The 12,979-nt window shown below is 44.3% G+C and overlaps 1 protein-coding gene across 3 annotated transcripts in view; it reads right to left on the bottom strand.

Annotated features, from left to right (window-relative positions):
- MSANTD4 (Myb/SANT DNA binding domain containing 4 with coiled-coils) overlaps positions 1 to 9,839 on the bottom strand; it is a 29,969-nt gene extending 20,130 nt beyond the window's left edge. Inside the window, exons 1-2 of one of the 3 annotated variants that reach the window (XM_083170041.1) lie at positions 9,555 to 9,839; positions 625 to 1,227 (exon numbers count right to left, since the gene is read on the bottom strand). In XM_083170041.1, the coding sequence (XP_083026167.1) occupies positions 625 to 1,104 (480 nt within the window). In that variant the 5' untranslated portion in view covers positions 1,105 to 1,227; positions 9,555 to 9,839. Of the gene's footprint in view, positions 1 to 624; positions 1,228 to 9,227; positions 9,388 to 9,554 lie in introns of those variants that run through there. The other 2 variants (XM_083170039.1, XM_083170040.1) reach the window with 2 other exon arrangements.
- Positions 9,840 to 12,979: the final 3,140 nt, after the last annotated feature.

Here is a 12,979-nt window from a genome sequence, read left to right as displayed (position 1 = left end):
AGGAAACATTACTCTACAGAATGGGTAGTGGATAGGAGGAACAGTCTCCCATCTGAGGTGATAGAGGCTAATATAGTAGCACAATTTAAACATGCAACATAATAGTCTAACCTCTAACTGTCATGTTACAGGCTGCATTTGGAAAATGACAGCTAGGAGCTGATTGGTCCTTTATCTCTATCTTATGTCTCCAGGCTTTGATAAATCTCCCCAATAGAACCTCTTTACGCAACACCATATTTTAGAACCATTCCAAGATTTCAAGCATTGGAACTTCAACTATACTGCCTCACTTCCGCCCTCATTAAAACAACCCTAGTCCATCAAACTATTCTACCATTGGTACAAAGGCCCCTTTAATTCAGAACCAGTACTGACTGCCAATCATCATTTTAAGAACTATCCTCATGTCCCTATAATACAGTATAGCTTCTTTCAGAAATAATGAACACATAAAAACAAAAGCAACATTTCTACTGATAAACAGTGGGTCTGTCCAGATGGGCATGAGTAAAATGGCCCACAATTAAAGTCAAGGATGATTGTGATTATGATTTTTAATAGGTTATGATTGATGTTTTTGCCAATTCCTAGAACAGGAAATCGTATGGAAACTTTTCTTACTTCAAAGCTCTGAGGATCTTCATCCTCTTCAACTTTAATTTCGGTCAAAGAGTCATTGGCCTCCCGGATATCCGACCCATTTTTCCACTCTAAATTGGACTCTCCTGTTAACCCATTTGGTTTTTCATCCATGTCATCGATGATAGAGTCTAGATCAGACAATGGCAGATGCATTCCAGAACTTCCGGGTTTCACATCGGAATTCAGACTCTTTCTTTTAATGAGGGACCTCCAGTCAAGATACCTTCGTTTAACCTCAGTTCCAGTCCTTTGCTCGCCTTCGCCCAGCACATTGACGCACTCGGCTATTTCTTCCCATGCTTTGCGTTTCATTTCATTAATGGTGGTGTTCAGCTGTTTGGAAAAAATGACATCGCTCCTCTTTTTTATCTCTGTTAGCAAGGTCTGCGTTTCCTGGACGCTAAAATTACTTTTCCTCTTCCTTTTTAGTTGCTTGATCATCGAGGGCTGCAAGGTCATTTTTTTGGCATCAGAAGAAATACCAAGCGATAGAATCCTAGCTGGAAAGATCTGGGGCAACTGCTTCTTTTTGCTGAATTTTGCCAGTTTTACGGATTAAGTATTTGCTTTTCTGAAAGAAATCTGGAGACAGAAAGAGAAACATCTTGGTTAATATAATAATAATATAATTTATTTTTAGTATGCATTTTAGTGCATTCCTCATTTGCCCAAAGTGGGTCCAATTTACTACCGGTGAACTGCTCAGGGGGCTCTGGGGACTAAGTGTCCCACTGCTCCCCAGGCAAGTATTGAGTTTTTCCATTGCCTACTGTCCCACCATTTTGAACAATGTCAGGCAACTGTTCCATTGCTATGAGCAGAGGTGGCGCCACTACCAGAGGAACCTGTCTCTTACCATAGAGAGGTGGGACTGACCTTCTGTGTGCACCACCGATTTCCAACAAAGTTTAAAGTTTTGGGCACTTTCCTCCAGCATCAACGCTGATGACCTTGAACTTTCCTCTAGTCATAGTCAAAGAAAAAGTGTATACTAAAGCTATTGGCTAATGGACAATTTTGACGAACCAATTTTGACTATATGTACAAGAGATTTGGCTAGATGCACTGGAGATTTCGACTAAGCAATTTTGTCTAACGATAGTCTGTGATCTATTAAAAAGTGTCTTGCCTGCACAGTCTATGTATGCTAGACAGTACTGACTAAGCAGTGGAAACACTGGGAGATTTTGACTAACCTAAGTGATTTTGACTATTGATTCAAAATCTCCTGCCAAAATCCATGGGCGGATCCAGCACGGGGCGATATGGGTGGTCGCCCGGGGGGCCCCCAAACATCAGAAGGCCCCCACACTCACGGCGCCGCTGCCAAATCAGTCAGAGAGCACGGCACTGCCCTGGGGAGCAGCGGGTGGCGGCTGCAGGGACCTTGTAGCACTATTTGCTGAGCGCCGGGGCGGAAAGCGTTGCTGATTTAGAAAATTGTGGCCGGACGCTGATTGGCAGGACGCTCAGCCAATCAGCGTCTGGCCAGTCTTTTCAAAATTAGCAGCACTTCCTGCCCTGCAAATAGCGCTACTAGCCGCTGCTGCCCAACCAAGTGCCGTAATCTCCTTCCACCTTCCCAGGCCTGTGCCGGAGACACTGACAGTTGCCAGTATACCTCTGGCTTCCACTGCCGCACACAGGCACCTCTATCTCAGCTGCTGCTGCTGTGTGCAGTACATAGGGATGCCTCGTACAGGAGCCCCGGGGAGACCCTCCTGTAAGCATGGGACACAGGTACAGGAGCAGGCACAGGGAGCGGGAGGGAGGGGGTCGTCGTCGGCGTGATCTGTAGGGGGGGGGGCTCACAATTTTGTTGTCCAGGGCTCCCACAGACCTTAATCTGGCTCTTCCAAAATCACACTGTGGATACACCCCATTAAGAGCAAGTATTGGTCTTGGTAAATAAACACTTATGGTTATATGTAAGCAAAATCATTCAATTAACTAAGTTTTTCTTAACCATCTAATTGATCTCTAAGGAAGTGATTATCTCCTACTGTAAGGAAACATACCGTAGAGGAACACTATAAATGAACACTTATTTGCTCATTCATGATTATTATACAGTATATTGTTTTCATGCTTGATTATGTACTAATATCTTTCATTTGTGTGATACTAGCATTGATCTGGGAGAGCTAGTTCGAACTATGGATCATACACAGATCCCAGCAGCTTTCCCTCTATAGAACTAATTTTCTGTTCTTACTGACCATACATGTCTGAAACCTTCAAGAGTGGAAACTTTGACAATTGGGGAAGTGACCCAAAGCAAGCAACCAACTTTTAGCCAGCATTTAATTAAGTACATTGTATAAAATTACAGATAGAAGCGTATTTAGTGTTCACTCTAGGAGTGACAGCGGGCAGGGCACCGGGGGGGGGGGGGGGGGGGGGGGCGGACCGGGCACGCCGACGTCACAGCTGGGGGCGTGCCTGGGCCGTCATGAAAGGGGCGTGCCCGGGCTGATGATGTCATGAAAGGGGAGTGCCCGGGCTGGTGCCGTCATGAAAGAGGCGTGCACGGGCCGCCACCGTCATCGAAGGGGGCGGGCCCAACCGCCACCGTCATCAAAGGGGCAGGCCCGGCCCCTCCGAAGCCACTGTGCTGCCGGGGAAGCGCCGGGCATCACCGTCTGCGGTGACGCTGGGCTTCCCCGTGAGGCTGTTTTAGCGGGGCACTGCGAGAGGGGCAGGGCGCATTTTGCCCTTTAAAAATCGGGCAGGGCGCAGCTCCCCGCTAAAACAGCCTAGCGGGAACACTAGTATTGGTTTAGTTTGAAACATTTCCTTGGAACATCATACTGAAGATGAGGTTACAGTGCAGGAGACAGGGGCATAACTACCATAGGTGCAAGGGGTGCAGCTACTATGGGGCCCAGAGCTGAAGGGGGCCCATCTTTGCTGTCTAACTAATATGTTTTACAAACATTTTTCAGCATCAGTTGCTAAACAGGGGGTCCTTACAAACTTTTGCTATGGGGCCTACTAATATCTAGGTACGCCTCTGACAGGAAACATGTTGTACATATTAATCGAATGTCCCAGCACACAACCTCTTACTTAAAAAAAAGGCTTTTCATCACAATAAAAGTTTTGATAGTGATAGACAATTTTTGATAGATATTAATGAATTGAATAGTATAACAGCATGAGTATGAAATACAATTATGATTTGTTTAATCAAACAAAGGTATTACTATATACGACTTCCGGTGGGGGCTGGGGATGGTCGCATACACATGGCGCTCCGTTCTCCCATCCACGGAGCTCCCCATCCTCGGCCCCGGAGAAGCTTGTCGGAGGAGGCAGCAGGGGACTGACGGAGGGGGCTAATTGTATACAAATGACTGTATAGAGCTATCACTATAGAGTCGTATTTTGGATATGTTTTTTAGATGCATGTAACATGATTTGGAGACAGATTCAATGTGGGGAACAAAGGACAGTTCAGATGACCCCTAGGCAACGAGCTTGTGGGGTAGGATAGATTGTCGAGTTGTCAACAGTTATGGAGATATCAGGATGGTAACTGTCCTTGGCTGGTGGGAATATAGGGCCTTATTCTAGTTCACTCTTTCTAACAAAATCCTTCTTAGATGGACAAAACCATGTGCACTGCAGGTGGGGTAGATGTTACTTGTGCAGAGAGAAAGGAAACAGAATTTAGATAATTCACTTGAAGTTTATCGTTTCTCACCACCTCCATATTACAGTAAGTGATCCAGTGTTCTAACATCTCTTCTTCACCTTTGGCACAATAAATTATGAAAAATAAATATCCAGCTTTCCGGATATTGGACGCTGTAACTGGCAAATTCCATTGTATATTGATCCCCTGCAGACCAGTATGCTCTGCCTGGAAAATATGTCCATAGATTTGATTTGATATCGCTGAATGAGCCTATCACATTTTGGTAGGTAGATTTTATATTTAAATGACATCAATGAGGCATCAATAAGTGATCAAATGGAGATTGATAACTATCCAGCCAATCAGCTCCTACTTGCCATGTCACACACTGTGTTTGAAAAATGTCAGCCAGGAGCTGATTGGTTGTTTATCACTCTCCATTTGATCACTTTTTGAAGCTTAGTGCATCTGATCCATTACATTCTATATACAGGTTGAGTATCCCTTATCCGAAATGCTCGGGACCACGAGCATTCCAGATAAGGGAATATTCCGGTTTTTGGAATAATTTTTTTTTAGCTATACTTACCTGCCCCTGGTGGGTCCCCGATGGTCCCTCGGCGTCCATGGAGTCCTCCGGCATCCACGGCAGGCCACAGCACCGTCTCCGGCATCTCCAGCGGTCCCAGGAGTGCTTTGCGCAAGTTCCCAGGCGCGCCGGTGACGTCACTGGCGAGCGCGCGCACTCGCGCAAAGCACTCCTGGGACCGCTGGAGACGCCGGAGAGGATGCTGAAGGCCTGCCGTGGACGCCGGAGTACTTGGTAAGTATTAAAAGAGGGTTAGGGGGGGGGGGGATTTGAATTATTCCAAAAAAACACGGTTTTTGGAATAATTCGGATACGGGATGCCCATATACCGGATACCCGACCTGTATATGAATGTCTTTATTTTCACAGTGGTATACACATTTGTTTTATTTTTTTATTTTATTTACTTTTTTTTTTACTTTGTGTACCTGGGACTTTTAGTGAAGTGTTCCCTGAAGGACAATTGTCATTAAAATTATGTCACTGATGAAAGAAAAAAAAATATGCATAATATTTATTTATTATCTTATTATATAAATAGTCTCCCATATCTAAAAAGCTTGAGAACCGAGGTTTATTTGAATTTCCTATTTTTTCGCAGTTTGGGATATTTGCATAGTATAATGAGATATCTTGAGGATGGAGCTCAAGTATAAACATGCATTTATGTTTCATATACACCTTGGGGGGTCATTTGGGTGCAGTCAGAGTTGCTATCAAAGCTACATCCTTGGATGTATGTGCTGTATGGTAATGCAGTAGGAAGTGTCTCTTGAAGGACATCTCTTGATGTAGCAGGGATCTGGCCTGCTTAGTAGGATGCAGCATTGGATCAAAAAAACCATCAACGGGTGTAGCAACAGGTCTGCCCTATGACGGAGGTCCCTAACCTATATCCACCACCTAACTGGTGGCAACGCTCATCAGTTTTTTTCCAAATGGAGCCCTTCGCCACTCACTCCTTGCCCTTGAAATGTCCCTGAGTGGCCACGCCCCCCTATTTGGGTGTCCGTGCACAGAAATGCCATCTGTCCCGTTTGTTCTCCCTAGAGTGAACACCAGTTAAAAACTGTCCATTTCCCTGTTTCATATTGGTGCACATCATGTATTGACATAACTGATTCCCTTACTAGACTATAATACATTTACTTTACATGAGTGCATAGCCACGCCTTTTATTATATTTGGTATGAATTTCTTAATGTTTTACCTGAACCCAAATATTTTTTTTATTCTACTCTATTACAGGTTTATGTGTAACAAAATGCTTCTCCATCTATGGTCTATGAGCTATATAAGATGCCAGTTGTACAGATGGAGCCAGCCTCTGCTAGCCTGCCAGTGCGACATATCCATAGCACTGGCGGGGGGCGTAGCCGGCAGATGGCGATGCGCCAGCGGCTCACTCGCTTGTGAGTCTCACTCTGAAAGTCGGCAGGGACCGGGTGCTTCCCTGCCCGTCTCCGGTTCAAGGAGACAGGCGGGGAGTGCTGGAAAGTGGGGGAGAGAGAGGGAGTGCGGGGGAGAGCAGGTAGCCGGCTGCAGGACTTCCGACAGAAGGGGCGTGCAAGCATCTCGCACGCGCGGCCCATTCTGTCGGACTCCGGCTGCTGGCGCGGATGGCGCATACCGATTCCATCGTCAGGAGCTGTTCTAATGAGAGTGACTCCATCTGTACTTCACATGGGATGTTACTATGGGGCGACCAATCAGAATCTATTTCTTATTTGTTTAGCAACTTCTGGAAGATAATAGATAGGATCTGATTGGTTGCTCATAGCAACATTCCATCTGAAATAGAACTCCCATCTTTCCCCCAATGTGCACTGCAAAAAAACGGTGCCTCAACATTGCCAATTACCTATAGGGTTCTACAGATAATTAACATTGTTGCTGGCCATGCGATGGTGTTAGGATAACACTTCATGATCATAGCCACAATGTATACCCCCGATTCTGTATATAAATGTATTGTTGGGTAATCCAGGCCTTCCTTGTGCTTGCTTAAATGGTATCCACCTAAATAAAGAAATATATTGACTGATTAAAAAAGTTCCTATATTTTTTGGGGAGCACCTCCTTAATTTTCATTTTATCTTCAGTAAAACTCCTTGTTAAGTCATGCCTCATTGGATCCCTTATACCTTTTTACCCCCATACACACCACTGATCTCTAAATAAGGGGTCGATTTATTAAGCTCGGTGAAGTGATAAAGTTTTTGGTTTTTATCACCGGCCAATCAGCTCCTACCTGTCATTTTTCAAACCAAGCCTGTAACTTCACAGTTGATTGGAGCTGATTGGCCGGTGATTAAAAAAACAGACACTTTATCACTTCACCGGGCTTAATAAATCTGCCCCTGAGTCTTACCTTCACTTTTCGTAAATATTAATATAATTGGATGTGAGGTTGTAAAACAGTTCTAGCATGCATTTTTTTTTTTACATTTAGAGGCACATTAAAACCTACAATGGCCTCTAAAATGAAGGTAAAAATCCATATTCAACCTTTATTATGCAATTTTAGCTGTTTTATAAAAAGTATGATAAACCCCAGTGTGTATTTGGCGGTAGAGTGTAAGCTCATTTGGCGAAGTCTGTTGTACACATCTTATACAGTATCAGTATTTGTAACTACTGTAGATTGTAGTTTGCTTGCACTACATCTATACCATATGGTACCGTGGTGCAGAATATGAATCATGGATACTCAATAAGAATAATTATTTTAGGGTTAGTAGTTCACTCAACATTTGCAACATTTGGGGCAATTTATTCATGGGCTATGTTCTTACAATGCTCATGATGTACCATTGAGTAGATTTTGGAGTACCGGCAAGGCACCTTTCATTGCCCCCTTTGCAGACCCATAGAGGGGCATAACTTCTTAGTGTAACTGCACCCCTTGGATAGTTACCAATATATTCACTGTCCCATTAAGCTTGATGATGTCTGATCCAATCAGGGCACATTTTGAGCAGGTGTGATGTGGTACAATATACACCATCTAATTTGGTTGAATTGTGTAAACCAGGGGTGGCCAAACCCATCCTCATAATCTACCAACAGTTCATGTATATCAGACAACCTGTGGATCTATAGTAGGAATTAATGCAGCAGGTTTTAAAATGTGACAGTTAGTAATGACTACAGCTGTGCACCAGCTAGGTGGTCTGGAAAACATGGACTGTTGGTAGATCTCGTGGACCTGTTTGGCCAGCCCTGGTGTAAACTAACCAATGAAAATAAGTTTGACCATTTTACTTAACGACATCAAGATATTTACAGCAGAAAGTGATTTGTGATTTGATATATTTATAATTGCCCTGTCAACAGCATGAGCACGGTGTAACGTTTAATTTAAATAAGTGCAAATTCCTATTATAACGCCCATTCCGTGTTTTGCCATTCCAATATGACAGTTCTCACAGTATAAACATCTTTCTGCTGTGCGGCAGTTAGCACATATTAATTATGGCCATTTTAGGAAATTATACCTAACCTTTATAAACAGTATCTTGACTTAAGATTCCAAATTCATCCATTTCTACAAGATCCTACTCATTACGTCAATGGTAACATCTATAATTATGGTTTTTTTTTGTTACTACGTGGAATGCTCAGCTTTACAATACACCACATTGGCAATGGATACGAAAGATAAAATCAGTAGTTATTCCGATTATCGACACCATAATCCCAGACATCACAAAACGCCTTATTCAATTCTAAAAACCTGCACGGTTCTAAATGACCCTACGTGTTCTGCATGACTAATAACCCTGGTGTGTAAACCAATAGTTAAACAGCCCTTCCAAACCAGACAGTAAATACAATCCACTGTACATAAGACTTTAATAAGCCTCCCTGTGCAATTCCCCCTACCTTACTAAAACTGTACTTCTGGTCTAGACATTGTTAGCAGACACAAAGGATTGTAAATAATACAAAGTAGCATTATGGATGTCATCCAATGCAACACACAGTACAGTATGCAGAGACTGAGAACTGTGCAGGCAAAGAATACAGAGCCTGTGTGTAAATAGTACATTACATTGGACTGCAGTGGTTGCAGCTCAGTGCAGAAACCCTATGTCAAAATTAAAATCAGGACAAATGCAATGTACTGTACATAGGATGCATTGATTGCAGAATGATCAGAGCTATGTGTAAATACACTAGCTGCAACCTCTGCAGTCCTGTGTAATGTACTCAGTGCAGAACCCCCTGTGTGTGTATCAAATATATAAATAAAATAAAACTAGGCAAATGCAAGGTACATGGGCAGCCTGTTTGCAAACAGGACATGACATAACATGCACAGGACAGGTCTGCTATGTAGGTTTAACTTACTATAAGATGCTGTAGAAAAGTAAGTGTGAGTACACAGCTGTATATTCTCAGTGTGGCATAGCACTGTGTGCATGAGCTATGTTAATGCAACCCCAGCCAGCCAGCCAGCCAGCAGCAGCAGCAGTGTGTCACTGTCCCTGCTGCTGCTGCCAGCTCCTTCCCCCCTACACACTGTTGTATCACTTTGCATAGCAGACAGCTCTACCTAGCAGGCAAGATGGCGGAATGGAGCAAAGGGAAACTGCAAAAAAAGACCACATAAAGGCAGATCTGGGATCTGTGCAGCGCAGCAGGGAGCAGAAGGTGCGACAAAAAAGTTGCACTTACCTGCAGTGTCCCCCAGAGACGCAGTGCGCGGAGTAGGATGAGTCTCTCAGAGCTAGGGGGGGATGCCCAGCCCCAGATAATGGCAGCAACAAGGGGGTAGGGGGCAATGCTAGGCACCAGAGCTGGCTGGGAGGAGGTGGGGGTCTGGGGCTGAGCCACACAGAGCAGCTACGGAGGAGGAGAGGGCTGGGAGACAGGCTGCAGTGCAATGGCTGGCATGGGGAGGAGGAGGGAGGAGGACAGACTACTACAAGGAGGGAGAGGAGGATGAGAGGAGAGGGGTGAGGGAAGCATGGGCTGTGTAACAGGCAGACACAAAGGCTGTGTGCACAAAGGACAAGGTGAATACTAATGGGATGGCTGAGGAGTACACACAGTCTCTCACACACTACAACTGTACCATTGGCTATTTGTTCTGCAGCTACATACAGGATACTCATATACTGTATGTATAATATATACTGTATATCTATATATAGATATAGATATATCTATGTACACAGACACACACCTACACACACTGTACTGCAGCTACACACAGGATACCCTGTTATACAAACACTGTGCTACAGTTACATACAGGATACTCTGTTTTTTGGCAGCTCAGCTGTTACACACACACACAGAGGCTGCAACTGTATCAGTGTCTGTTTGGACTGGATACAGTGTATACACACACACATACATTGGGTTGACCACTGAAGGTAAACAGGGCTTAAGTTGACATCTGAATCAGGTCAGAATGGCTAAGGTTGGCACCTTAGGTCGGTTGGAAGGTCGACACAGGAATTAGTTAGACAATGGGAAGGTCAACATGATTTTTTCCTTTTTTTTTGTCCCGGTTGTCGACACAGTCGACATGGACACTGTCGACCGTGTCATTTTGCATGGCTCGCCATGTTTTGGGCACACTATTATATTCTTCCACCACCCCATAGGGAATGTAAGGGTATGATATACCACCTGCCGGCACATGTCAGCCCCCCAAAAAACAGTGAAAAACTTGTGTCAACTTTTCGACTGTCAATCTAATGCTTGTGTCAACCTTCCAACCCTTTCAATCTTAGTCATGTCGACCTACTTCAGGTGTCCACCTATGCCCTGTCTACCTTCAGTGGTCGATCCAACGTATGTCGACCTTACTTGGGTCAACCCGGTGACCGTATCCCTAAGCAGCTACATACAGTATACTCTATAACAGGGGTTCACAAACTGTGTGTTCCGTGGGGACATTTGCAAGGGTGCATCAGGTTGGTGGTCCATAAAAAATTCTAATTCTTATTGGTCATTGTAATAGGCAAAACTAATGTTTGTGGCTTCCTATTATAAAATATGGGAAAAACAAATACAGTACAAATCGGATTCGGTATGAAATCCCGACGGTCAAAATCCCGACAGGGTCAAAATCCCGAATGGGTCATAATACCGACAAGGACAAAATCCCGACAAGGTCAAAATCCCGACATTTAAAATCCCGACAAGGATAAAATCCCGACATGGTCAAAATACCGACATATAGAATGTGCAGGTGAAACAGTCAACATGACTTTCCGTCGACAGGTCATGAGGTCGACATGGGTTTTTTCACTGTTTTTTTATCCGAATGTCGACACAGTCGACATGGACACAGTTGGAAGTGAACCGCAGGAAAGTCATGTTGACTGTTTCACCTGTACATTGTATATGTCGGTATTTTGACCTTGGCTGGATTTTAAATGTCGGGATTTTGACCCTGTCTCTCACAACATGAATAACCTAAGGATGACATATAAACACAATTTACTTAATTTAATATAATTTTCCCCATTTCTCAATAAGAAACTTTTGGCATCAAGGTGCCGTGATTCAAAAGAGTTTGGGAACCACTGCTCTATACACACACATACTGCAACTGTACCATGCTACCTACAGGATACTCTGTTGGTTATTCTGGTCCACATGCAACGCTGCGTGTGGACTAAACGCTGCTTGCAGGTCCGGTCCTGTAGTGTTGTAGTGCGGCGTATAGGGTGGACGCAGTGTAGCAATGAAGTGTGCATTATAGGGTGGATGTATTGTAGTGATGTAGTACTGGGGATGGCCATCGACCATCAATGATTAGAAATTATCGATGCTTTATGGCCGATGTTGAATAGTTTTGCCATCGATGAGGGAGAACCAGATGGTTTTCCGCCATTGATGTCAAGCTTAAACGAATAGTTTCCTTTTTGCTTTTTCCCTAAAGTGCCAGGACATGGATCATAGCTCCGCCCTGACACCCGTGAAGCTCCGCCCCCACATTTTGATTGGCCCACAGGCAAAAAACATCGATGGTCATCCATTGCATAGTTATACACTATCGACGGCCAGTTGCACTTTTACCATCGATGGCAAAGGCAACGATGGCCATCCCTATGTTGTACTGCATATAAAGGGTGTAAATTCATAGTGCAATGAGGAAACAATTCTAGACGCTAGCCGCGTCGGTAGAGGCAGCGATGGGGAAGGTCGGCAGTCAGCAACTCTAGGTGCAGCAGTGACGGGAACTTGGCACAACAGAAACAGGAGAGGCAGCCAGGTTACAGTTTGTATGTATGTTTGAAGAAGACCACATACATACCTCTCTCTCTCTCGCCACCATTTCTTCTATATATATCTGGAAACCCCTCTTCAGAAATCCTGCGTTTGCCCCTGGGTAGGGACCCTGGAGGAGTGGGGACCCCCCAATAAAGGGGTCCCTCTCTCCAGAGTTAACCCTGCCCAGGCTGAAGCCCGGGGCTGTCCAATTGGGTTGGGATCATTGGGTCTACAGCAAGTTGGTCAACAATCGTTAGGTCTACACCATTAGGTCGACATGGGGAAATGTCGACATGGTTCTAGGTCGCCATGGGCCCAGGCTGACCAGCCACAGGGATGAATGCTTTTTGGGCCCGATGCTTTGCCAATATATGGGGGACCCCTCCTCATTTTGTCCCACATATGTTGGGAACCAGGACCGGTCCATGAGCCTGGTGCTGGTTTTAGAAATTCTGGGGATATCCTATGTTTTTTTTGTCGCCTGAATTTCTATAACTAGGACTTGTTCTTTGAGCCCGGAGCTGGTTATGCTCAGGAGGGGGACCCCACGCCGTTTTATTTTTCAAATTTTTACCTTTATGAATTTTTGGGCGGGGAAAACTTGCTATGATGATTTTTGGTAATGTTTTCCAAGAATTGCACCCTATTAAATTTGCGAGTTGTATACTTTGTAATGGGAAACATTTGTATGCCAATTGAAGTGTGAGAAAAAAATCAACAGGTCAAAACATGCGACTTTCGATGCAAAAAGTGCGATTTTTGCGGCAATTCGCACCCTATTAATTTGCTGATTCCAGAAAAACCTGCGAATTCAGCCTTATTTAATAAAAACCGCAAAAGTCAAAATATCTCATCCTATTATATGTCCC

This window comes from Crinia signifera, chromosome 2, assembly GCF_055691185.1.
Source record: "Crinia signifera chromosome 2, ASM5569118v1, whole genome shotgun sequence".
In the NCBI taxonomy this organism is placed as follows: Eukaryota; Metazoa; Chordata; class Amphibia; order Anura; family Myobatrachidae; genus Crinia; species Crinia signifera.
Note: the sequence above shows the minus strand (reverse complement) of the source record. Positions and strands in the feature narration are given on the sequence as shown.